Source organism: Rhinolophus sinicus, linkage group LG10 (assembly GCF_036562045.2).
Source record: "Rhinolophus sinicus isolate RSC01 linkage group LG10, ASM3656204v1, whole genome shotgun sequence".
Taxonomy (NCBI): domain Eukaryota; kingdom Metazoa; phylum Chordata; class Mammalia; order Chiroptera; family Rhinolophidae; genus Rhinolophus; species Rhinolophus sinicus.
Window position 1 is genome coordinate 37694088 of NC_133759.1, and position 27968 is coordinate 37722055.

Here is a 27968-nt window from a genome sequence, read left to right on the forward strand (position 1 = left end):
TGGCTACATCTTGCTAAATTGCTTTTTGGAAATTCTGAAAAACAGGAGACTTGCTCCCAGCAGGGTATAGACAGCCCAACTCACCCCATTACTTTGCCAATTTATAGTTTTTTGTGATTTAAAATTATTTGTATTTAAAATTACTTGTGTGATTTTTATTACTTAGATGTTTATATTTCTCATTTTGTGAACCGCCTGTTCATATTCAGTGTTCATTGATCTACGGATGTGTATGAACTCTTTTTAACAAGTACATTAAATGTTTGCCAGTGGATCTGTTGGCAACCACATAGAGAAGTTTGGCTCCAAATCATGGACCTTTGTCTTAACTCCTGTCTGGCTGCTAGGAATTAGGTCAGCGTCTCAACCAATGAAGACTCCCCACATCCATGTGAAGTGAAAGGTCTTCGTGTCAGGGACACTTTCTTCTGACATTTCTCTGATTGTAATTGGTCCTCTGTTCAGTTCTCTTGCATCAGTTCTGTCTAGTCTCATAATTTTCATATCTTTTTCTTGAGTTCTGTAAGACTTCCTTGGACTGGTGTTCTAATTCTCTGTTTTGTTGCCAGAAATCGTCTCCCTATTGTCTTGTCTCCACTGAGTACTACTTTGGTGATTGATGTTTTTTCATTCCAAAAACTCTTCACTGTTCTCAGACTGCTCCTTTTTCATGACAGCCTGCTCTGCTGCGATCACCACATTCTCCTCTTGAATCTCACAGAGAACCAGAGATTTAAAAATTCTATAAGTGGAAGCCCACTTGGCCTGAATCTGCAGGCTGGGATCTTTGGAAGTGCCATTTCTTCTCATATGACCTGGGACTTCTCTGTGACTCGTCAGCTGCCTCCAGAAAGGTCTGTTCAGTATGCGCTGTGGGTGACCCTGCCAGAGACTGGGTAGGTCCCTGTTGAATTATTTTGTTCACAGCAAAAAGATAAAGGCAACATGTAGGTTTATTGTCATTTTTCTTTGCATATGAGAAATACACTTGCTCGTGCAGTTCAAGGAGAGAGCTATAGGTCAAAGCAAATAGCCATTGACAGGGGAGTCTCCACTTCTAAGGTTTATCTTCAGTATTTTACTGACTGAACTATATAAGGTAGGAAATCAAATTGCTTTTTTCCTTCAAATACTTAAGTGACTGTCCCATTTCCTTTTATTAAATAATCTGCCCCCCCCGCCCACGGACGTTTTGTTTTTCCCCTACCATATATTATTTTTCTATATAGACTTTATGTTCCATTGTGCTGTATAGAGTCATTATCACACTCACTTAGTCACTTAAAAAAAGAAAAAAGACATTGTAATGTCTGAGAGAGCTTTCTGAGCACCTGCTTAGTTTCCCAGGAAAACCTAGGGATACTTTTCTAAAGTTAAATAAAGAAAAATAGCCAGGGGTGTTTTCACTGGAAAGCCAATCAATAAATGGCCATGCCAGTGAGGAGCTGGTCATATTTCCATTTAGTCAAGTCTCGCAGCTACTGCCCTCAGTGCCCTTCACGTTTCTGGTTCAAGTTTGCCATGGGGACTTGTGCCCCTGGCTGTTTCTCTTACGAATGGATCTTTTTTCCCCTCATATTTTATGATATATACCTATTTTTTTTTTCATTACATTGTATTACAACTGTTATATAGAAAACTCTGTACTTTGTTTTTTTTAAATTAAAGTATAGTTGACGTACAGCATTATATTAATTTCAGGTGTACAACATAGTGATTCAACATTTATATTCCAAAACTCTGTACATTGGTTTGTTTAGTTTGAATCTGGGCTACCTTACTGAGCTGATTAGTTCCAAGAGTTTTTCAAATGCCTTTCTTGAATTTTTTAGGGATACAGTAACTACCTGCAAATAATGAAAACTGAGTCTCCTTTCTATAACCGTATTTCTTATTTTTCACTGATGCCATTTGAAAATAATAGTGCTGAGTAGGTATTCTTTTCTATTTCCTCGCTTCTGTGGGAATGCTTCTGTAGTGTTAGACTATTATGTATCATGCCAGGTAAGTATCCTTATAGTTCTAATTTACTAAGAGCTTTAAAAAAACACAACAACAACGCTGAGTAAGTGTTGGATTTTACTGAATGACTTTTAAGTGTGTATTGACATGATGATTTAGGTTTCATAAAAATATATTGCCTTAGTAATGTGCTATATTAATAGATATCTTTATGGTACACTGTCCTTGCATACCTAGGATAAATGCTATCTGGTCATGTTAAATTATTCTGCATTCAAGATTATGCTGTTAAACACTAACTGTAATGCCACAATCTCCTTCTCCAATTTTCTTTGTTCTAGAGAATGGCTATGGTAGATTGAATTATTGGTCCTAACTTCTCACTCTGTCATAATAATATTATATACCCACACCTCTGCCATGGCCTCACAAAGGCAGAAGACACACTTCTCTGCCCCTTGACTTTGGGCTTGGCCATGAGACTTCCTCTGGCCAGTGGCGTATTAGCAGACCCTACATGAACAGAAACTGAAAACTTGGCTTGCTTGGTGGCCATCTTGTGTTCGTGGTTTTCCTCTGAGAAAATACATGTGGTAGCCCCTACCCCTTATGTTCTCCCAGACCCCCGAATTATTTAAATACTTTAAACTAATGAGAATTAGATAACATACGAACAGTTTGGGGCACTTAGCTGGTCTCAGCAATTATTACTCTCTCACTCCCTGGTAGGGTGGGTCACATTTGCATTTTCCCAAGATGGTCAGAACATTTATCTCCCTGCCTTCACGCTCTTCTAGAACATGGCTACTCCTCCACCAAGAGGTAAATTCTATGCCACTCCCCTCGGATCTGGTGGGTGCTTGTGACTGCTTTACCCAGTGGCAGAAGTGACACTTTATCACTTCCGAGGCTAGGTCATAAAAATTCCAGGCACTTCCCCCTTGCGATCTGGGGACACTTGGTATTAGCACCTCGATACCAGGCTGTGAAATCCCAAACTGACCTATGCAGAAAGACCCCACAGCACAGTGACATGTAAGAGTTATGGTCAGTGTCACCATCCCATCTGACATCTCTGCTGACACTCAGCATCAATTGCCAGAGTGAAGAAATCTCCAGAGGACTCCTGCTCCAAGCTGCCCAGTCACTCCCCGTCTCTGAGCCTTCCCTGCTGAACCCCCAAACGCTGTGGAGCAGAAACAAGCCATCCCCACTGTGCTCTGTCCAAATTCCTGACCCACCAAAATAGGAGCCTAATAAAATCGTCAATTTACTCCATCAAGTTTGGGGTGGTTTCTTATGTAGCAATAATAACTAGAACAGGAAGGAATGGAAATTCAGAAAGGTTATATGATTTTCCCATGGTTACAATACCAGAAAATGGTTGAACTGGGATTTAAACCCATGTCTGCCTGTACTTTTTCTATTGCACTATACTGGTGACTGACAGTGAGATTTGGAGAGTCCTATGCCAGCCAGGGCTAAGAAGGGTACCACCCTGTAGCCCCATCTCTGTCTGTGTGTAGCCCCAAATCAGGTCATTCTGGGGTAAGATGGAGATTCTGCCCCCTCTAGAGCTGACCTGAACAAATGAGACTGGGTCTCCCCCTGCAAGACTGGGTTTCAATAAAATGTTACTGCTGCTTAAAATGCTAGCAGCCTCACAAACCATGAAGTAAGACTTAATAGCATTCCAAAGTGTAAAGACTTCATTATTTCCACAGAGAATGCTTTGGCACATTTATCAGCATTTTATTAAGAACCAGCATACATATTTAAAACAAAACTACACTTGTCAAAACAGTTGAGAAAAGTGTTAGGTAAAGCTCGGCCTTGGCTGCCCTGTCATGCGGGCTGATTCCTAATTCTCCTCCCTTTGGCAGACTCCAGTTCTGGGGCCTTGCCCAGAACGCGCAGTGTCCTCGTGGGCACAGGGACAGTTCCACCCCTGCCCAATTCACAGACCCTCTGTCCATTTTCTTCTTTTTTTGGTTGCGCTGGCTGAAAAACATCCTGGGAAATGAGGCCTTGGAAGGTAAACATCTTTTAAGAAATATCAGGAGCAACCATGGCGAGTGCTGTTAGTAAAGAAGGAAAAGGAGCCAGAGTGATGATAAGCAGGTGGAAGAGAAAAACAAGCCAGGATCGCAACTATTAAATGGATCTGCGTGCTTTCCAAAAAGGGTTATCGCGATTAAGCTTGGCCTCCAAGATAAGCCTGGAAAACATGATCTGGCTGAGGCTATTAAAGCTTTATGACCACTTTGGAACCTTTTTCTTTACTTTCTTCATCAGATTTCAAGCTTATTTAACAAATCTTTCTCTCTTTCTTTCTTTTCTTCCTTCCTTTCTTTCTTCCTTCCTGTCTTCCCTCCCTCCCTGCCTCCCTCCCTCCCTCCTTCCTTCCTTCCTTCTTTTTGTTTCTTCAGCCAGATTGCTCTTCACTCTTATCTCCAAATGAACTGGAGACTGCCTGTTTATCGCTCTGCTCTGTGAGCTGCCGGCCAGAGCACCCATCAATTTCATAGGCCAGTGCATGCCTGGATCACAGAAGCCTGGAGGAGGGAGAAGAACACAGCCAGCTATTCCCATCATCCCAAAATACAGTGGTGGCCCTCTGGAACCACAGTGGGCTGGCTGGGACCGTGATGGCTATTACTGGAAGTGTAATCTCGCCCTCTTCAGTGCTCTTGGAGTGTGAGGCTCTGTCTGCCTTCTACTTCCCTTCTTTCTGTGCGAAGATTCTTTCAACCAGCACACTCCCTTCATGTGACAAAGCCCGCTCTGGTCTTCAGAATCTTCAATGCCCATGCTTGTCATTGTGAGGTTTCTCTTTCTTTCATTTCCCAATGTCTTCCTTTCTTTGTGTGCAACTTCTTAAAAACTTGGCAAAGTAAACAACAAAGCAGCAATATTTCATAGGGTTTAAACGTCCCTTCTGGTCCTGGACAGAAAGGACTCTTGTTTTCTCTCTCCCTGCCCCGTTCTCTATGATTGTTTCTTTGAGTCAGCTGGAAGTACGTTCTGTTCATCTGAGTACTGATAACACCTCAGGCAGGGTGGCTGGCTCCTCGGGGTGATTTCAGTGTATTAGAACCTCTTTCTTTTGCATGCCTCTGTTTTCCATCCTTTAATTCCTGGCTGTCTCTTTATCTGCTGAACAGAATGAGTGTCCTTTCAGAATAGGTAGGTTTTAAAAAGAACTCACCAGAATGCTAAGGTCTCCTGGCGCCTCAGAAACTAGTTACGTTTTCTTTGGGGGCCTTATCTCGCAGGAACTTCCCACAGGAAGAAAGGCAGTGGGGTGGGGGCAGGGCAGGTTGTAATCAGACAGTTCTGTCTTGGTGTGTAGTCTGCTGCAGGCGTTATGGCAAAGCAGCTCAAAACACTGCCTTGGGCAGCCTGTGTGTGTGTGGAAGCAGCCTTGTTTCCCATCAATGAATAACTAGTCTTGGGCAATGCATCACTTCAACTGTCCTCTCCAGACAGGCTTTGTAGTGGCAGGAACTTGAGCGTAAGCAGGCAGATGCACACCTGAGCATGCGACTCAGCTCTGTTGCCTACGCGCTGTGTGACTTGGGGCAAAATATTACACTTAGCCTCTCTGTTCCCCAGTCTCTTCACTTGAATCAAATGAGCTAATTAATGTAGGAGGCAGAGACCAGTTCAGGCAAACAAATGGTTGGAGTGCACACTAAAAATATCAGTTGAATATTCCCCTAACTCTTGTTGTTACTATAAACACCATTTCTCTCCTTCTTAAGGCAAGAGGGGACCACATTCATTTATTTAGCTGGCAGCCTGGCATGTACTCTAGTGCAGGCAGTGCACTAGTGAAATATAGTGAGAGCCCTGCCCTCACGGGGTTTTAGTCTTGAGAGAGATGGACAGTCACCACAGGGTGGTCTGTGAGGGCAGAGGTACACGGGGATCCTGGAGGAGGCTCTGAACAGGTCAAGCATATGTTCTGGATGAGGGGACATCTAAACTGAGTCACATTATGTTGCAGAAGAAAGGTGGTGACCTAAGAAAGGTGAAGTCTTGTGAATCAAATCAATTCTTTCCCCTTTAAGTGTATTGAAAAGAGACTTTCTTTTTTTTTTCAATCTTCAGAACTGAAGCTTGATGACTCCTTGATTCTGCACTAATACCCTTGCCCATTTCTTGATACGTTTTCAATTTACCTTCATGGTAATTTACACTCAAGGAAACTGTCCAAGATCTGCTAAGGGATTCAATAAAATAGGTCGCGGAGTTAAATGCGGTGGTGAAACACTGGGCTTAGTTTTATGGACAAAATTTAAACTGCTTAGCTCCTTTTTGCATTATTCATGTTAAGACTAATGATGACTCAGTGAATGGCAAGGGCTCCCTGCAGGAATGAAGACGCCATTTTCCTAATTCTGTAAGCACATCCGGTGGGGTTGTGGACCTTGCCCTCGAGCTTAACAGACATTGCTTTAGAGAAGAGACCGGAGCAGCCCACTAGCCCTCCTCCACCTCAGGGCTGCTCCTGACACTGCTGCTGGAACATGGGGCCTGAACCTGGAACCTTTCCCCAGACTGGCACTGGGAGGAATGAGAAGGAGGAAGACAGTATTTTAAGGTGAGTACTTTCCTGGTATTTCTCAAAGTGACGTCTGCATGGATGTCATTGTTAAAAATTCCTGGCAGTGAGGCTTAGGAACTATCATTTTTCCCAGGCCTCCCAGGGAAATGGGATTCTTATGCGTCAGTGGAGAACCATGGGTCAGCTCTGACTCTAGAGGGACCACTTCCTTTCAGTTATCCAAGGTTCTTTTATTGTTAACCCAGCACTGGGCGGTAAACAAAGACTACTTTTCCATAATGACCAAATTACCAATTTTATGAGTATGGAATAAAAGAATAAAGTCAATTATATCTCAATAAAAAAATAGGTTTCATTTAAAAAAAAAAAGAACATGGGTTTCTTACGTTATAAATGTTTTATGGACTTGAACGCAATTTCATTTTAGAGGTTTGTTTCTAACAACACCCTTAATTTACATGTCTAATGTATTCATCGGTCAATTCTGATTATGTAAATGTAGATGATCTTTTCAATTTGCAATATAAGACATAATTTAGAGTTGTAAAACTAACCTAAAGCTAAACATTCTCACCAAGCACTAAAAAGTTAGTCTCTCTGGGGGGACATTTTTCTTAAAAGTTTTCTCTTTGTTTTCATTGCAAGTGTTGTCTAGATTAGTGTTTCCATAGCTGTTCTGTGGAATGGTAAATAGGCACCTACCAACTCTCCCAAAGGTAAAAGGTTCAGTGATTCAATAAGCTTGGGAAACACCTGGGCAGACAAAATGAAAGGTTTTTACTGATTCTCTTACTGAGAATCCCCAATATGTGGACGTGCACAGTAACTCTCCTAGAAGGAGACAGAAATCTCTGGGTTTACTAAGCTCATTTAGCTTTCATGGAACATTCTGCTGGATGAGTGTTCAGAGGACCACCCGTGGTGAAATACTCAGTTAACTCCATTGGCAAATTATATCGGGGGAGTCATGCTGCTTTCATTTAGATGCACTGACCACAAGACCCAGGCCTAGGAAAGTGTTTTATAACTGCAGGTGTACATTAGCTCACCTGGGGGCAGCGCCCTCAAATACAGTCCTCCCACCCTTGGCATCCAGGTTGAAGCACTGATCTGAATGACAGGAATCGTGATTTCCTTGACCATCACCAACACCACACCCATCATCAAGTCATGATCAGCACGGCTGAGCAGCGCCATGACCCTCCCTCCCCCGCCATCATATAATGGCCAACAAGACCACTGCCATCACCATCACCGTCACCATGACCTACACCATCACTGCACTATGAGTAACCAACACCACTGCTACTATTACTCCATGACCTATACTAACACCACCGCCACCAGCACCACTATCACCACCACCGCAGCCACTTGAACTCCCTGCAGAGCAGCCATCACCACTGCTCCCACCGTTGCCACAATCCTTCCTATGTCCAGACTGGAGTGGAGATAAAAAACACAGTGTTATTATGCCAGGTTGCACTCAACGGTGGAAGGCTAGCTAGAGTTGCACATGTTTATCCGTAGTTACTACGGCATCCTTCCCAATAACCATCAAGTGGAACCAGACATGGTGCTGTCACAGCAGAATCCGGGATCTAAAGCTTAGAGTCTAAATGGGACCTCTGATCCATGGTACCAAGCGTCAGTAACATCACACAGGGCTGCTGTGTCAGCTTATTTGATGGGAAGATTCAACCCCAATTTGCTTTCAGAAATGTGGAAGCTGGACTTGAGCGAGTTGTTGGGGAGCAGTCCCTGGTGCTAGTCATGTGGCAATCAGGGAGGGGCTTTAACACCAGCACGGAACGAAGCTTGGTACTGCTTGCGGAGCCAGTCGAGGGGGTACAGGGGAAATAACTATATGTCCAGTTTATGTAACTAAACTAGTTTAAAGTCATATTTTATGTGTGCACTGCTATATACATTTATGTAAATAATAATAATAATAATAATTGGTGGCATGCTCTTCTATGAAAGAAATGTGACAGTTATTCCCATTTTCCTGAAGAACAAACTGCAAAGGAGCAGTGAGGTTAAGTAACTGGCCCAAGGTCATAAAGCGCATTGATTGTATCATGGGGGTAGGAACCGAGGTCGTTGGGTTCCAGGGCCCATGATCTTAACCAAACTCTACATGGTTCATACACTCTCTGCACGTTGTCTACACACATATGCGGTGTGTAAGTATCAGCTGTACGCACTTCATCCTGACTGGGGTGATTTAAGGAATGTTCAAGGGTATGGTCGGTTATATACAATTTGTCTCATGGGCTACTTTCTGAGTTTAGCCCCCAGAAGAGATGGAAGTCCACTGAAATCTAAGGGAAAACAAGAGACTTGAAACCCAGTGCACGGCAATTTGGTGCAAACTATGAGGGTGGGGTGATGACGACTCTCCAGGCAAAGTTCTTATAAATTCCTACAATACGTATGCAATGAGGGGCTACGGTGTGTGGGGTCCTGGCCACGGCGCTGTCAGCCCTCCTGCTCCTTAGTCCATCGCTATCATGTGTGCTGAAGTCCTGAAGTCAGGAAAAGATGGCCTAGATTTGAATCGCTGTAAAGTTTTCCAAGCACTTCCGCAGACGGCAAGAGCAGCAGAGACAGATCAGGGGTAATTCTGAGGGCGGCGGGTGCAGAGGGTGCCTGCCACGTGATCGTCTAGCCTTCTGCCTCAGCCCAGTTCATTCCTTAGGCATCCGGATATTAGAAACGATCACTTTGAAAATGTACCTATTGTTAACTCAAAAATCTACAAATACATGTGAACATATGTATACTCCACACATATATAGACATGCACAGATAGAATTTTTTTTTTCTTTTCTTAAGAAAAAAAAGTGGAACCAGACATGGTGCTGTCACAGCAGAATCCTGGATCTAAAGCTTAGAGTCTAAATGGGACCTCTGATCCACTAAGCCCCACTCGGAGTGTCCACAGGGGGATCCGACCGTTGTCAGGGATGTGTGACTCCTGTGCTGGCAGAGGTTGCTGGGCCGATTGAAGGCGCCTTCAGCTCTAAGATCCCATCATCATCATCACCTCATCATTCTCTCCTCTTAGTAAGTGCCCAGGACACGCCCGGCTCTGTGCAGAGTGTTTATAGGATTTAGATCCTCACGGCAATTTCAAAAGACAGTTGCCGTCATTCCCCTAAGGTTTCTTAACTGGCTCGGCCAAGGTTCCATCCACAGGCTGGAAATGGCTGCGCTGGAATTCGAAAGCAGGTCCATCTGTCTGGCTCTGAAGTTTTGCTTGTTTATGTGTTTCGTGCTTGTTTTAACTACCTCTTAGATGAATATTCTTCATCTCTAAAATGGGGGGTCAGGGGGGAATAATGCCACTTCACGGGATTGTGCTGGAGATTAAATAACATGTAAAAACATTTTGTAAAATGTAAAGAGCCCTTCAAATGTAATATTCTTATTATTTTGGTTTGATGTTGACACTACTTTTAAACAATATATAACACATTTGCTGAGCTATTTGGATAATGAGGTCAACATTAAGTTTTGGCTTCCTCTGTAATTTTATATATTTTAACTTTTTAGTTTGGAATAATTTTAGACTTAGAAAGTTGCAAAGTACTTACCATAGTACAAATACTTCACATATATCTTCTATCCCATTTCTGCTCATATTAATATCTTACATAATCATGGGATAATGACCTAAACCAGGAAACTAACATAACACTATTCACCAATCGAGGGGCCTCATTCTAATTTCTCCTATTGTCCCAACTAGGGCTCCGATTGGACCCTTTTTCTGGTCTAGGGTCCAGTCCAGGATCTTGCATTGCACGTAATTGTCCTGTGTCCTGTAATCGGGGATGGCTTGGCTCCTCAGTCTTTCAGGACCTGGACACGTCAGAAAAGTACTAGGAAGTTATTTTGTAGAACGTCCCTGCATTTGGTTTGTGTGATGTTTTCTCATAATTAAATCGACCTACTATGTACTTCAGAAAGGATGTTGTGTCCTTTTCAGCACATGATGTTGATCTGTCTTGATTTTGGTGATATTAACTTTGATACTTGGTTGAAGTGGTATCTGCCAGATTTCTTGATTGTGAAGTTACTGGTTTCCCTGTGTATTTGCAATTAATAAGACTCTTCTAGGAAAGTACTTTGAAACTAGGCAAATATCCTGTTTACCATAATACTTTTACCCACTAATTTAGCATCCATTGATGTGCAAAAATCATGACTATGATGTTTGCCCAATGGTGATTTTCTATTTCCAACATTTCTTCAATGGTATTAATTATAATTCTACTGTAAGGAAGTACTGTGCTTCCTCCTGCATTTACTTATTTATTCATTCAATCATTTATTTATATCAATATGGACTCATGGATATTTATTTTAATCTATGGAGTATAATCCATTATCATTATTTATTTTGTTCCTCCAATTATCCCCGATGCTTCTTTAAATTGGCTCCTATGTCTTTTTGACATGCTCGTATCATTAAGCTATTTCTTGCTTTTTGGTACAAGATATTCAGGCTCATCTTGTACTCTTTTTGCCCTCCCTCTGGAATCAACCATTTCCCCAAGGAGCCCTGGTTTCTTTTTTTGGAGAATGGCATTTAGAAACCAAGAGGGCTAGTTGTTGTTGTTTCTAGGCACCTCTTAGAAAATAGAGATAGGAAATTATATATATGTAATTATATGTACGTACTCACACAGTATAAACACACCTCTCTGTATGTATTTCTGTAACGATCCATCTGTATGTATATTAAAAACCACGAGTGCATATTGAAACCTTCAATTCCAATCCAATACCACAGAGTTCATTCCAGCCTCCCCTCCTTCCCTTATTTGTAACTCCTTTCTTCAACAGTGAGAAACCTGGCTCTATCACCCACAATAATTTACTCATTTGCTTGCTCCTTGTGTTTTCATAAAGTAGTTTCAAATTGCTTACCCATACTCCTGTGGAAAGCAAATTTTTAAACTAGAGAACAGGACTTACATACACTTCCCTCTGTCTTTAGCTTTGCCGTATCCAGTCATAATGCTGCTTTCCAACCTACTAAGGTTGGCTCTTTTCTTTCCCACTGCCTTCAGTGCGGTTATGCGTTCATTTGTACTAGAGTTAGCTTCATTTGTTAATGTTCGCATGTAGTCTTGGGTTCCCTTCACATCCTGGGTGACTTTATATATTTAATTTTTTGGACACGTGATTCCATGGTTCCAAGAGTCTCGCTATAAACAGAAGTGCACTCAGAGCAGGGTCTGTCCCCCCTCACTCCAGCTTCTACCCTGTTCCCATTCCCCTTCTTGCTACACCGTTCCCATCCACCCCCTGGGAGCAACCAATCTCATTAGTTTATAAAATCTATTCTTTAATGATTTTGTCCTCCTAAGATTTATTTTCCCTATAATTATTGGTAACTCATAAATCTCCCCAAGGTCTAACTCTTTCTCGGCAACCTCATCTTTAGAACTATTTATACTGATGCATCTTTTCAATTCATTTTAATCAATGTCCTTGGTGCTGCTGGGAATGTTACTTCACTGACTGTTTTATCTGATGTTGGTCTGGGTTTTCCAAATGCTCTTTGTCTGAGTTCTCCTTATGATGTGCTTAGCAAAGAGACCGAATGCTGGTGCCTAACTCTGAATGATCTTTGCTTCCCATTTTGAAGACAGAAATGGTTGCAGGTCCTGGCATATAAACTCTGAAGCTGTCTCTTCAGGGAGTTCGGCCTGACTGGTTGGTAGCAGCAGCAGGCAGAGACAACATGCAGAGACAACACAGTTTGCTCAGGAGACGGGGTTCCCCATGGCGTGATGATAAGAGCACTGGCTTTGCATTCTGAGACTGGGGCTTTGTCTTTTACTTGATGGGGAGGTCTCCCGTAAAACACCTCCCTTCTCGGGACTCAAGTTTCCTTATATCTGTGAAATGTGAATATTAATACTTGACATGACTCTACTTGAAAACCCCTGGCATGGAAGTATCACTTCCTCACTTCACCTTTTCATCCTTACATTGATCGACTATATTGTTTCAATTATTTTTTGTATTTTTAATTAAACATTTTTATTTTGAGCTAATTACAGATTTATATGCAGTTGTAAGAAATAATACAGGACGATCCCTCGTGCCTTTACCAAGTCCCCCTCAATGGTAACACTGCAGTATTTATACTACAATAACCCGGCCAGAACGGTGAGATTGACAAAATCCACCAACCTTATCCAGATTTCACCAGTTTTATATGTACTTATTGGAGCACGTGTGTGTGTCCAGTTCTATGAAATTTCATCACATCCATAGGTGTCATGCATCCATCACCACAGCAGTCACATGACAGTCCCCTCACCACAAAGACCCCTCATTGTTGTCCTTTTATAGCCATGCTCACTTCCCTCGTGTCGCCCCCCCCAAGTCCCCATCCCTAACCCCCACTAATCTATTCTCATTTATATAATTTTATCACTTCAAGAATGTTATACACACAGAATCATACAATATGGAACCTTTTAGGATTGGCTTTTTGCACTCAGCATTTCCCCGGACACTCATCAAAGCTGTCATGTGTATCGTTTGTTTATTTTTATTACTGAGTCAGGTTCTATGGTATGGAAGTATCACAGTTTAACTGTTCACCTCTTGGAGGACATCTGAATTGTTTTCAGTTTTCAGCCATTAGAAATGAAGAGGTAATGAACACTGCGTACAGGATTGTGTGTGAACATAAGTCTCCATTTCTCTGGGATAAATGCCCATGAGTGCAATTGTTGGGTCATATGGTAATTGCATATGTAGTTTTACAAGAAACTGCCAAACTGTTTTCCAGAGCGGTTGTGCCATTTTAAGTTCCCACCAGCAATAATAATGAGCGGTCTAGTTTCTCTGCATCTTTTCTAGCATTTAGAGTTGCCATTATTTTTTATTTTAGCCATTTTAATAGGTATGTAGTAACAGCTTCTTATGGTTTTAAAGTTGTATTTCCCTAATGGCAAATGTTGTTAAATATCTTTTCATGCCCTTCTTTGCTATCTGTATGTCTTCTTCAGTGAAATGTCTCTTGTTGTCTTTTGTCCAGTTCTTAGTTGTACGGTATGTGTTTTTATTAAGCTTTGAGACTTCTTTATATGTTCTAGATGCTAATCCTTTGTTGGATATGTGGTTTACAACTTCAACTCTTTTTGAGGAATAAGACAAAATAAAACTAAAAGAGCAAAACAATGAAAAAACCTTGATTAAAAAAACATTTTATACTTGGTTGGGGGAAGTGAGAAAAGGACATGAAAATAGGGGAAAAGGTGGGCGACATCTTAAAGTTTATGGGGACATGCGTAATGGCTCCCATTTTTCATAGCCTTGTATGTATGAGCAGTAACGAGGCAGAACGGAAAGAGTGTGAGGGCCTTGATATAAAGGCCACTTGTCAGTGAAGTAATACTGTTCACCCCTAACCTGTCTGGTGGAGAGTCTGGTGCAAGAGCAATGCCATGCAAACTGGTCTCCTCAGAGACCTGTCCAGGATGTTACATTTAAGCCACACCCAAGGTAGGCATATAAGGATTAGAAAAGTACTGGCTTGTTATTATATCAGAACAGTGCTGCTTTTGGGAAAAGTCTGGAAGGTTAGCACTCGTGTAGCCACAGGCCCTTGAGCCTTACATGATACAGAGAAGTGATCTTGGTTCCAAACAATTGCTGGAGGAATCCAACATTCTTAAATCTATCTCCTCCAGAGAAAAAGTCTTAAATTGGAAATGTGAAAACGAACACTTTTTCCCAGACCAGGCTGGAGAATTGCCCATGAATATATATTAAAATCACTCATTCTGATTAATAAATGTTCGTGTAAGCCCAAGATTAAAGTAACATGCTGGGCTTATATAATATTTACTCATGGTATCTCCTAATGCCCAGAAGACCCACAACTGGAGCTGTCACTGCCTAAAATAGAATTATTACAGCTTAATTCCCCCCCTTATCTCAGATTATACGGCACCACCGGATCACGATGTACTTAATTCTCTCTGTATTCACTGTATAATAGAGAATCAAAATTAAAATCACAGGGGTAGCAAAAGTCACGTGCAACACACAGACATTTTTATTTAATGCAGAAAACGGCTGATGTAAATGGTGTTGCAATAAATACGCTTCCATTTAAAATGCAAGTCGCTGAGAGGAAAACCTGGGAGCCATAAAATACCTTTCCCCTCCTCAAGGTTGTCCAAAGAGAAAAAAAAGACAAAGCTTTCGACTGGGCTGTTATCTTTACGATACAATTTAATCGGAGGTGCCACAGACATGTGGGGCAGGAGTGTTAAGAAATAACATCATGAGGTATCAAGAAAGGGCTAAAGAAAACAGGAGAAACTGCTTTGTGGTTTTCTCACTTCCATACATAGACATGAGGTTATTATGTGAACCTATTTGGTCATGGGCACAGGAACAGGAGTTGCTTTAAGCCAGTACTGGGCTGGGGCCTGCTCAGGATGCAAGTGGAAAGACCACACAAGTACTGGATATGTCCCGTGTGCTAGACACCGTATGTACATTATCTCATTTATGCCGTATAATAAATAACCTTATAAGGTCAGGAATATATTATTCCCACGTTGCGGTTGAGGAAACACAGGCTAGAAGGGGGAAGGAAATTGCTCAAGGTCATGGACTAGTGAGTGGGTTTGACAACTAGGTTGATTTCAAAGCCACTGTTCTTTTTGTGACCCCGTGGTCATAGAGAAGAGAACATGTCTACTCTACTGTTCACTGTTCTGCAATCCTTTCTCCTGTGGGGTGTGGCATCCAAAGGAGAGCAGAAATAGGGAATCCCAGGACCCAGGAGCATCCGCGTCAGAACCAGGGCTGGATGGGGTCTGCATGCGGGCACACTGCCAGCCACAGGCCTCCTGGACCCTGCCTCGGCCGGGGCAGCGATGTAGCTGAAAGCAGATCCGTGCCCACTTCTGGAAGTTTCACGAGTCTAGAAAACCAGCATTCTTCTTTCTGGAGGAATCCCTTGAGTGGATTACAGAAAAAGCCTAAAGGATAAATTCTAGACTATAGTGTGGGACCCTGAATTCAAACCAGAACAAAATCAGGGAACAGGGTCTGAAACGGACCATTTCTGAGCACTTAGAAAAAGCGATGACTGCTCAGAGCTAGCAAGACTTCATGGAGAGTAAGTCATTTCCCTATTCGGTAGAGTTTCTAGATGAGCAGGCAAGTGACAGCCATGGACACAGAGCCTTATCCAGGCATTTGACAAAGTTTCACAAGGTCACCTTAGCAATGAGGGGGGAAATGCACGCAGGAGTGTCCAGGGCTGTGCACTGGCCCGCAAGGCTGAGTCCTGCTCACTCTGGTAAAGAGGGCCTGAACTCTCAGTCAGCCAGTCCTGGTGCTGGGTGGGGGTCTGGGCTAGCCAGGTACAGATTGCTGAGAGTATTCTAGCAGTTGCTTTTTCTAAAGGTTCTCTGGAGATCCATGTGCCAAGATCTCACCTAGTTGGCACCTAGTGGCCCCTTAAAGATTTTCAGTGAGGCTCCTTCACCGAACGTCCACATTCATTACTTGGCATGTCAGACTCCAAGACCTAGCCCCGACCACTTCCCTACTTTCCGCTAGTCCACCCAGACTGCTCTGTGAGAAAGATGTTAGGAAAATTTGCCTTCATTAGCTGATGTGAGCTTTTGTCTGTTAGCTTTTTGTTCCTTTGTTCCCCCACATGAGAGACAGCGTGTGAGGTTTGTCAGTTCGTTCCCTCACATGTGGAGGACTGCGTGTGAGGTTTGTCCCAGACTAACTCTGAGCTGGTTTTTTGTCTGTTTCGCCCACATCAGCAGATGAGTGGAGAAGTAACTAAATTATATCAGATTGACGTGACAGGCACGTTGCCAGGCTTTGGGAGACCTGGGGCTGATGGTCCCAGACGAGAATAGTCAGTGTTGTTTGTCCGAATAAACTGGCCATTCAGCCCGATAAGCAATATTCTTATCACAGTAACTATCGAACCCTCCCGGAACTGGCCATTCCCGGAGCGGGAGGCAGGAACAAGGAGCATGGCTCTAAGGTACATCTGAGAAAATACATAAGACAGACCTCAGTTGGCAGTGTAATTCCATCATCCGTCCTTGGTGATTCTTCATCATTTGAGCATTCCTGGGAACTAGCAAGCAGCCGTGGGAGACACCTCAGCTTTCCCAGCAGCAGACCTGACAAGGTTTTGATTTCTGACTTTTCCAGTGCTGTTTTCCCCCGGTTTGGTGAGCTACTCCGGCATATATTTCAGTCTTAACCACCTTTATTTTCTGTCATTAGCACCTTGTTTGAATTGCCTTTGTCTTTTTCTATTGCATATTGCTAAATAAATTGATTAGATATTGCTAAATAAATTCATTAGCCCCTCTCTCGTGTGTCCCTCCCCTTTCTTTTCCCTGCTCGTCACTACCTGCTCTCACCAGACCTGTCTGTGGGCCTTGCACATTCAGGAGACCCCACAAAAGCCCGCTGCTGCACGTCTGCAGGACGGGGCAGTGAGAAGAACAATGGCCCTTGGGTCCAACACCTGGGTTCGCGCTCCAGCTCCCCCAAGATTATCTGTGTAAGTGACAAGCTTGCCGAGCCCGTTTCCCTGTCTATAAAGGCAGGGATAATACTGTCTCCTGACCACTGAATACCTCCTGTGTTCCAGGGCCTTGTATTTACACAACCTCCTTTAATCATTATAGCCACGCGATGTTCTCTCGTGCATTGCTGTTGTTCTCGTGCTTACAGTGTCCCTTCTCCCCCTTGGGACCGCCCCCTTGTTCCATTTGAGTCACAGGTTCTCAAGGGTAGGATAGAAGTAACTTCATCTTTGTAAAATCCGTCTGTACTCGGAGGTATGCAAATTATAAGGCCCTTATCTTCTACCCCAGGGTCACTTCTGCAAGGCTCTGCACTTCCCCACTCTGACTCACCTGCCCGCCCCTCCCAACTCTTCCACTCTGCTCTGTGCAACAGTACCTTCCCCGTATCTCCTCTGTGCTGCTCACCCCCTGAGCCTCTGTCTACTGATCTATAAAACCATGTCACACTTAGGCCTTAGCACTTGGTACATGTGATTCTCTCCATCCCTGATCCGGCCACGATCTCCAAGTCCACAAGGACAAGCTGCCTGATACACTGGTTCTCTGCCTCCTCATCCCCAAGGTTTCTCCTTGGCGCCCTGAAGACACCCGAGGGTTCCTTTATGTGCTGGACCTTGTTACCCCCAGACTGCTCCAGAGTCCTTCCACCTTGTCCCTCCAGCTCTTTGCAGTGGCTCATCCCACCACTTCTAATAAGACTGAGCGTCCACCTCACTAGGGTCTCCAGCCCATTCTTGAGCCTACCCAGCCCATGTCCTTCTTCACTTTACTTCTGACCCACCTGAGATTCCAGGGCAGTCCTTTCAAGAATGCTCATGGCGATACGCAGAGTGCCTTGGCCCACTACACTTCCACCACTTCCAGCTAGCAGACTCCTTCCCTGCTTGAACTCAGCTACCTTCTTTCTCTGTGCTTGTCCGGGAGCAGACAAAAGCTGCTGGAAAAAGCCATCCCATGGGGACCTGCTGCAGCACTGACCTCAGATGGACCAGCCACACTGCCCTGCGGTTCTTTCTGCGGTTCTAGCCCATGTGGTCTCTCATAGCACATCCAACATCTTCTCTCCTCAAGCCTCTGAGCTCCCAGCAACCCTCACTCTCAGCTGGGGACCATGCCACGTACCTCAGAGGCCAAGAGAAGCCATACAAGGGAGTGTCCCCATCTCTTTGCTACCGAACACCACTTACCAATATCCACCCTTGTCCTGCCGGTCTGCCCTTCAGTTACAACAGGGCAGCAGCCTGGGGCCAGTCCGTCCCTCTAGGTTTGGACTCCTACTCCCTCCTGCCCCCACAGGAATGACTCTGTGGGCTCCAAACCAGTCAACTGCAGCCTGAACTGCCATGGTAGGCATGGCCACGTGGTATAAACAAAAGACTCTTTTACAAAACTACAACAAAATAATCCCAATCAGGAAATTAACATTGACATAATACTATTATCTAACTTACGGACCTAATTCATATTCCACCAATTTTTCCATTGATGTTCATTATAACAATAATAAATAAGTAAACCCACGATCATGGATTGTATTCAGTTGTCATGTCTCGTTGCTCTTCTTTCATCTAGAATAACTCTTTAGTCTGTCTTTCACGACACCGACATTTTGTACAGGCCAGTTATTTGCTAGACTGTCCCTGCTTGAGGCTTGTCAGGAGGGGACTCAGGGTATGTACTTCTGGCAGGAATGGCCCAGAGGTCATGGTGTGCCCTTCTCAGTGCCTCAGATCCAGAAACACATGATGTCACTGTGTGCCACACTGGTGGCTTTGAGCATTTGGTTAAGGTGGTGTCTGCCAGGTTTCTCTGCTATATTATTTTTCCTTTCACATTATTAAGTCTATCGCAGGAGTAACTTTGCAACTATGTAAATATCTTGTTAGTTCAACCCTCTAGGTTTACAGTCCACTCATGATTCTTGCATGAATTAATTCTGTGGTTGCCACATAGTGATTTTCTAACTCCACCATTCCTTCTACATTTATTAGCTGGCATTCTAGTGCAAGAAAGAGCTTCCCCTTCTTTCCTACTTATTTGTTTGTTCATATAATTGACTAATAATTTATATCAGTTCAGACTTATGGACTGTTAGTTTATTCAATGAGTTATAATGCTTTTCTTTATTATTTATTTTTATGCTCAAATTGTCCCGTATTTTACCAGTGGGAACCCCACTGAGCTGGCTCTTGTGTGCTTTCGATATGCCCCCATTGTTTGCGTACTTTCTTATTTCTAGCATGACAGCATGTTCCAAGTTCATATTATACTTCCCTGCCCCAGCCCCAGAATCCACTTTTTCCAAGGAGCCCTTTTCATACAGAATGGTATTTAGTAACCAAGATTAGAATGCTAGGTTGTACTATTGCTACTGGGGTATCATTATTTCTAGACCCTCTCTGCAGACAGGGATACAATATAGATGCAGGTGTATCTGTATACATAGTGACAGCCACATCTCTGTGTCTGCCTGCCTGCCTGCCTATTTACCTTCCTACTTACCACACCTGCCCGCCTGATCTTTGTATCATATCTACCCATGACTGTACACAAATGCCTCCAATTCCAATCTCACATCACTGGGTTATTTCTTTGTTCCCTCTGTCTATATTTGTAACGCCCTTGTCCAAACAGTGAGAAACCCGACTTCTGTTATCTGCATGGTATTTACTTATTGCTTAATCCTAGGATATATAGAAAGTAGTTTCAGAATTACAGGCCCATGACTCTGGGCAAAAGAAACTTACTTATTAGAGTTGAATCTGTGTTGACAATTGAATATTTTGTTTCTCATATTTTGCAATCGCAAACAATGTATCAATCAACAATCTTTGAAACATGAAAATTCCTATTTGCAGCTTCTCTTGAGAAATTGGAAGGTATGGTGATTCCCCCCTTTGGACAGGGCCCTCCTGCTTCCCCAGGGCTGCTAGTCTGTTTGCTCCCTCCACCTATCACTGCGAATAAGCCCTCCTTGCTCTTGTACTTGCAACCCCACTTCACCTGGAGCATCGTCATCCCTGGAAGAACTGCCTCCATTTCTTCTCTCATTCTCGCCAATATGGTCGTCAATGCCACTGCGTCAATAAAAGCCTTCCCATAGAGAAGACTAAACCCCACGTGTGATCTTTCAGTCTTGATCTAACTTGACCTCTTAGTAGCATTACATGTTGGGGACCCCTCGTCCTTCCTGTCTTTTGTGACAGAACCGGCTCTGGTTCCTTCCCACTTCTCGGCTTCCCCGGGCTCCTTTGCAAGCTCATCCTCCCGTGTGGGGCTGCTAATGTTGCAGCTCCTGAGGGCGCATCTCTCTCTACAGCTCTGTCTGTGATCCGTTTAGCCCTATGGAGATCGTCATTTATTATCCACAGATCACTTGCTAATGTCTATCTCGAAGTCTGTCTTCTCCTCTGACTTCTAATCACCTTCTTTTAGACGTTTCACAAGTCTCTCAAACTCAGCGTGTCTGAAGCTGAACTTGTGCCTTGCTCAGTTCTGGTCTACCTGCAGGACTCTCTCTTTCTCAGTGGATGGCACTCTCTCTCCCCCTCAGATCCAATTCATTATCAGGTCAACTTTACCTTCTAATTACCTTCCACATCTGTCAACTTCTCTTTATGGCCATCATCACCCTTCTCAAAAAATATGGCTTCAACTACCTCATCAGCCAAGTGGCTTACCGCCACTCACCCTTTGTGTGTGTGTGTGTGTGTGTGTGTGTGTGGCCGGGGGGGAGAGGAAAGGGTATGCAGGTCTCATAGCTGTTAGGATGAAAACCAAATTCCTTCACAACGGCCTGCAAGGCTCTCATCGTTTCCCCGGCTGCTCTCTCTCGCCTTACCTCCTGCAATACGCCCCTTTGCTCCCAGCTCCACCGCCATCACAATCTAGTCCTGCCTGGGTGGTACGCTCTTTCCCATCACAGGGACTTTGCACACCACTTTTCTATGCTAAGAATGCGCTTTTCCTGCATCCCCTGGCGTTAGCCAACCTCACTTTAACCTAAAAAGTACCTGACGATTCTGCTCCTTACATTTTCAGAAACACTTTCCCAGAACTTTCAGCCTGTGTCAAATTGCCTCGCTGTTCACACCCATAGCATCTGGAACTTCCCCTTAGTGGCAGATATCACCTGAGTAGGTTTTCCTCTGTGGGATCTGATTAATGTCTGTCTATCTGTTATAGCCTGAATGTTTATGTCCCCTCCCCTCCCCCCAAATCCGAATGTTGAAGCCCCAGCCCCAACGTGACGGTACTGGGAGGCAGGGCCGTTAGGAGAGAATTAGCACGAGATGAGGTCCTGAGGATGGCGCACTCCTGAGTGGGATTAGCGCCCTTACCAGGGCCGTGGAAAGCTTGCTTCCCTTCCGCACCCACCTGTGAGGGTGCACTGAGAAGTTGGCAGCATGCAACCTGGAAGGGAGCTCTCACCTGAACCCGCTCATGTTCACACCCCGACCCTGGAATTCCTGTCTGCAGATCTATAGACATAAACTTCTGTGGTTCATAAGCCTCCCAGTCCACGGTATTTTGATTATAAAAGGCTGAGGTGACTAAGGCACTCCCCCAGGAGCACAGGGATCACTTCTGCTCCCATATTTTGCCGCATCTAGCACAGCTCCCAGCACTGACAGGCGCTCAGTGAGACATTTGTTGACTAAATGGAGGCAACATGGTATGGCGGTTATGAGCACACACTCCAGGGGAAACTCTGTACCACTTACTGGCTGTGTGACCTCAGCAAGTTACTCAATCTCTTGGAGCCTCAGTTGCCCCATCTGAACAATGGGAGAGTAACAGTACCCACATCGTATGGTTGTTATGAAGGTTAAATGAGTTCATGTAAAGCACTTAGAACACAACCTGGCAAATAGCAAGGATGATATGAGTTTGTTAGGTATGTAAAACGAACAGGTATGATATAATCATTAATGAATAAGTATTAATTAATCTGACAGTTTGATTCTACAAATGAAACACAAGTAGACTTGTTGTTGAAATACAGGCCAATGGCCAAATTATATTGACTAAAAACAATAAGCCATTGAAATAACAGAAAATAGGATTCAAATTGAATTCAACCTCCATTAGTAAGTTTGTGACTACATGTTGTGAAAACAACTACTTACAACTGGGAATACATCCAGCATCTTAAGAGAAATGCAGGCTCAAATTCTTAATATATTCAAAGAATGCTTTAGGTGTGTCTGATGCTATTGACTGGGCTGAATCATTTCTGTCAAAAATCAGCAAACCAAGGGGCCGCCGGATGCCTTAATTGGTTAGAGCGCGAGCTCTGAACAACAGGGTTGCCGGTTTGATTCCCACATGGGATGGTGGGCTGTGCCCCTGCAACTAAAGATTGAAAACGGTGACTGGACTTGGGGTTGAGTTGCACCCTCCACAACTAGACTGAAGGACAGTGACTTGGAGCTGATGGGCCCTGGAGAAACACACTGCTCCCCAACATTCCCCAATAAAATAAAATTTAAAACAATTCAGCAAACCAAGAATAAAAATCCCAAATGAACTTTTCACAACGACCCAGGCCCAATACACATATTCGTCCACCAAGCTTTTGAGAATCCTCTCCGTGAGCGCCCCACACAGCACGCCGTGCAGGGCAAGGAAGGACCTCTGACGAAACAAAGAACAACACTATAAAACACTGAAAATCCACAGACACCACACATTCCTGCCAGCCCCATCTCTTATCCCCAAACATTCTTTCAAGTAAAGGAGGGTAAAATAATAGCTGGTTCAACATTCTATCCTTTGAGCATGTATGACTTTGTCAGTGTAATAATGAAAATCTACAGATCTAAGTTTTCATCTAATGCATAATTTTTTCATTACAAAGGTGTGTGTTATCACAGGACCAAAGAGAGCTAAAACTTTTGATATATTATAGTGTCTCCGTCAGTTTTTAAGGTTTTGCTGTTATTTCAGAAGAAAAGGGAAGAAGTAAACAAAAGAAGGAAAGAAAATTGTATTTTGAAGAAGGGATGCTTGTGAAGGGGAAAGAGTTCAAAATTAGAACTGCTGCAGCAAACTTGGAAGATACTATTAATTTCTATTTGAAGGTACTAAACAAATTGCGTTAGCTTGTTTTAATTCAATTTATATGCATGCAATATCAAATTAAAATTGTGAGTAGTTTTAGTGACAATATACCAACAGAAGGGAGATTTAGTTTTCCTCATGAAAACAGGAAGTCAGCTGTGGGGCCAGATTTTCATCCAGCCTTAATTGTGAACTGACTCTGACAGAGAAGAAAGGCGCTGTTTAAATATTTGTCTCTGGAGAGACGACGGGTCAAGTTATGGCTCGGTGCGCAGATCTGCTAGCTGTGGGAGGCTGCAGTCAACGACAGGAGAGACCCTCACGGTGACAAGAAAGTTCCTTCTCTAGGACCTGTCATATCAGCCAGGTCCTATGTCATCTCTCTCCCATGTGCTAGAATGTGATTCTCTTCCTCCTCCGTGTTTTACGCATGCTGCTTTCTCTGCCCATAATCTCCCCAAAACAGTGCCTGCCTAAGCCTTTCACACTCTTTAAGCTTGGGAGGCACCTCCTCCAAGAAGCTTCCTCCAACTCCAGTTGGGAGACATCCCTCCTTTGCATCTAGTGCCACCTCACCTGCTCCCATGCGTCTCTGGCCACATACACTGTACATTTCTTTTTCTAAATGGCAGGGGATGCAATTTAATCAACTCTACCTCTAGAAGATGCAGTCAGTATCTACGGGATGTTGAAAGGTGTCAATCCAATGCATAACATTCAAAGTCACAGGCAGGAGAATCCATTCTGGACTTTCAAAAATGACCAGTACTTTCCATAGAGGAGTGACTGAGCATAAAGGCAAGAAGGTATTGGAGGGCATTTGTGACCCAGCCCCTTCAACTTATTAATACCCCAAGTGATAGAAATCCGATATAATATACTGTATCCGTGCTTAATTATTCACGCATTCTGTGGTAACCATGACCTTTGGGGATCAGGAATACTGTCTGGCACATCCCTGGGCCCGGCCAGAGCTTTACCATGTGGATAAAGGAGCTTGTGCAAGTACATCAAGCATCTGAAGTCCTCAGACAGTGTGCAGAGGTAGCTGTCTGAAGCAGCACATCCTAGAAAGCTGAGCACAGGCCCTGCCCTGAGAAATCTCACAGCGAAGGCAATGCCCAAAAAGCCAGGGGGCATTTCTGATGAGTTGAAGTTGGCAGGAAAAGCCACTCAGCAGCTAAGAGTCAAGCAGATGTATACATCATGCCAAGTAGAAGCTACATACCCTGAAAAGAACATGATTCCACACACTATTGAAAAATAAACAGGGAATACGTTTCTTCTTCCCCTGAAATAGAAATATTCTCTTTTTTCTCCACATACTTGTTTTTAGGATAAATTCTGTGAAGTGGAATTGCTAGACCAAGGGTATATACTCTTTCTTCCAAGAGATTAAGACAATTTTTGTTTTAACACAACAATTATTGGCTTTAAAAATTAAACAATAATTCTTTAATACCATCTAATATCCAGTTGGTGTTCAGCTTTTCCCAACTCTCTCACGAATATCATTTTATAGTTGATTTGAATCAGGATTCAAATAAGGTCCATGCATGGTATTTGGTTTATGTGTCTCTTAAATCTCTGTTGAATTATATGGTTTGAAATCCCTGTTTCTTGCTTGCTACTTATTTGTTAAAGAAATTGGGACATTTGTCCTACAGAATTTATCCCATTTTATATATGACTGAAGATACCTTGTGGAGTCTTTTTTTTTTTTTTAAGTTTGGTATTTTTTATCGAGGTGTAGTTGATGTCAATAAACGACACATACTTAAAAGGTATAATTTGGTAAGTTTTAACGTATGTATATACCCATGAAACCAATACCACAATCGAGATCACAAACACATCCGTCATCTCCGAAACTTTCCTTGTGCCACTGTGTAATCCTTCTCGTCTGCCCCATGCCGCTCCCCCACGCCCAGCCACTAATCTGTTTGCCGTCACTAGATTAGTTTGCAATTTCTAGAATTTTATATAAACAGACTACATATAGTATATACTCCTTTTTGGTCTGGCTTCTTCCACTCAGTATACCTGAGATTCATTTGTGGTTTTGGTTCATTCTTTTTCTTTTCTTTTTTTTTTTTTTTAAGGTTGTCCAGGGTTTATCGAAACTATGACAGCACAGCAGGAAGATTCAAACAGCTCCCGGGGTGTTTTAAAATTCATCCCACCTGTAGGCTGAGGGAGCTGCAGGGTGGACAGACTGTCAAAGTCCAAGAGCTTTGGCATTTCCTCAGTGTCCGGATCAACTTCAATGATTTCCTAACCCAGGGCTGAGACCTCAGGAACATAATTATCTCTCCTTTCTCTTTCCTCTTCCTGCAGCTTGATGGAGACACCTCTTACGGGACCTCTCTGAATCCGCTTCATCAGATGTATGACATAGCCAGCTATTTTGTTGCAGAGCTTCTTGGATGGAATAATGGAGATCTCCTCGGACACGTGCTTGCTGTAGAAGTCACTGCCCAGGCGCGTGTAGTCCTTCTCGGTGATGGTGATCTTGGCCGCCTTCTTCACGGTCTTGATGCCAACGCAGCCCATCTTGGCGGGTCCCTGGTACAAGAGCGGTTCATTCTTTTTTATTGCTGAGTACTATCCCACTCTATCGCCATCTGTTTATCTGTTGACATGTTCATGGATGCTTGGATTGTTTCCAGTTTGGCATTATCATAGTTAAAGCTGCTCTGAACATTCCTGCACAAGTCTTTGCATGAACATATGCTTTAATTTCTCCTGGGTAAATACCTAGGTATGGCGGCTGAATCACATGGTAGGTAAGCATTTAACTTGTAAGAAACTGCCGAGCTGTTTTCCACACCTATTGTTCCGTTCACATTCCTATCAGTAGTGTATGAGAACTCCAACTGCTCCACGTCTTGGTATGGTTAGTTTCAAAATTTTAGCGTTTCTAATAGGCGTGCAGTGTTATCTTACTGTGTTTTTTTCCCCCTGTAATTCCGTTATGCAATTGATGATCTTTCCATGTACTTATTTGCCATCCATATATCTTCTTTGGTGAAGAGGCTGTTCAAATATCTTGCCCATTTTTTAATTGAGTTATTTAGGTGGTTTTTTTTTTTTTTTAAAATTGAATTGAGAGGTCCTTATACATCCTAGATGTAAGTCCTTTGTTTGATATATGCTTTACAAATCTTTTCTCCCTGTCTGTGGCTTGTCTTTTCATTTTCTTAGTGTGTTTTGAAGAGCAGAAACTTTTAATTTTGATGAAGTCTAGTTTATCTTTTTTTTTTCTATTTTGGACCATACTTTGGTAGTGTTTTATCTAAGATATTTTTACCTAACCAAAGGTCACAAAGATTTTCTCCTAGAATTTTATAGTTTTAAGTTTTACATTAAAGTTTATGATCCATTTTGAGTTAGCTTTTGTATATGTTATAAGCTATGGATTAAAGTGCTTCTTTTTTTTTTTTTTTTTGCATATGGATATCCAATTGTTCCAGCACCATTTTATTTCTGAAAAGACTATCCTTTCTCTACTGCATAGCCTTTGCACCTTTGTCAAAAATCAGTTATCTGTGTAAGCGGGGGTCAAATTTGGTGCTCTCTATTCTGTATTTAACTATCTTTACACCAAATACCAAACTGTCATGAGTACTATAGCTTTATAATGAGTTATGAAATCAGGTAGTGTTAATCCTCCAACTTTGTTTCTCTTTTTCGAAGTTATTTTGGCTAACTTAGGTCATTTGTATTTCCATATGAATTTTACAATCAGCTTTCCAATTTCTATCAAAAAGCCTATTGGGATTGAGTTGAATCTATAGGTAACTCTGGGAAGAAATGACATCTTAACACTGTTGAGACTTCCAACGCGTAAAACAAGTTATATCTCTCCATTTAAATTAAGCTGTCTTTAATTTATCTTAGCAGTGTTTTGTAGTTTTAAGTGTATAGGTCTTGTACACTCTTGCCTGATGTATCCCTAAGAATATTTTATGCAATTGAAAAAGTATCATTTTAAGATTTTATGATTCTTTGTTACTTGTCTATATAAAAACAATTGATTTTTATATATTGATCTTGTATCCAGTAACCTTACTAAACTCACCTATTAATTCTAGGAGCTTTTTTGTAGATTTTTATGGATTTTCTCCATAGATGATTATATCTTATACAAAAATACATTTTTTTTTCCATTTCAATCTGGATGCTCTTTATTTTTTGCCTTCCTGCTTTGGCTAGAACCTCCAGTACAATGTTCATTAAAGTGGTAAGAATGGACATCTTACCTGGTTTCTGATCTTAACATTTAGTCTTTCACCATTAAGGTATTAATTTTAGGTTTTTCATAGATGCCTTTTTTGGGGGGTTTGAGGAAATTCCTTTCTATTTTTAGTTTGCTGAGTGTTTTTTTCTTTTCTTTTTTTTTTCAATATCAGGGATGGATGTTGGCTTTTGACAACTGTCTTTTCTGTGTCTGTTGAGATACTCATATATTTCTTCCTTTTCAGTTTGTTAATCTAATGAATTACATTGACTGATTTTTGGGAGTCAAACTAACCTTGCATCTCTGGGACAACACACCGTGGTAATGATATATTATCATTTATATGTATTGTTGGATACTTTTGAAATATTTTGTTTAAAATTTTAAAAATCTATGTTCATGAGGAATATTGGTATATAGTTTTCATATCAGGGCAATACAGGCCTCATAGGTAGAGTGGGAAAATAGTCTCTCTTTTTTGATTTCTGGAACAGTTTGTATACAACTGGTATTA

The 27968-nt window shown here is 42.5% G+C and overlaps 2 protein-coding genes across 11 annotated transcripts in view; both read right to left on the bottom strand.

Moving 5' to 3' along the window:
* Positions 1-27968, bottom strand: part of NMNAT3 (nicotinamide nucleotide adenylyltransferase 3) — a 97094-nt gene that overhangs the window by 25496 nt on the left and 43630 nt on the right. The gene's annotated exons all lie outside the window — the stretch shown is intronic.
* LOC109455747 (small ribosomal subunit protein eS17) lies at positions 22528-27803 on the bottom strand. Its single transcript, XM_074312929.1, is given in 1 exon segment — positions 22528-27803. A coding segment is annotated over 1 exon segment (456 nt). The 5' UTR covers positions 25768-27803; the 3' UTR covers positions 22528-25311.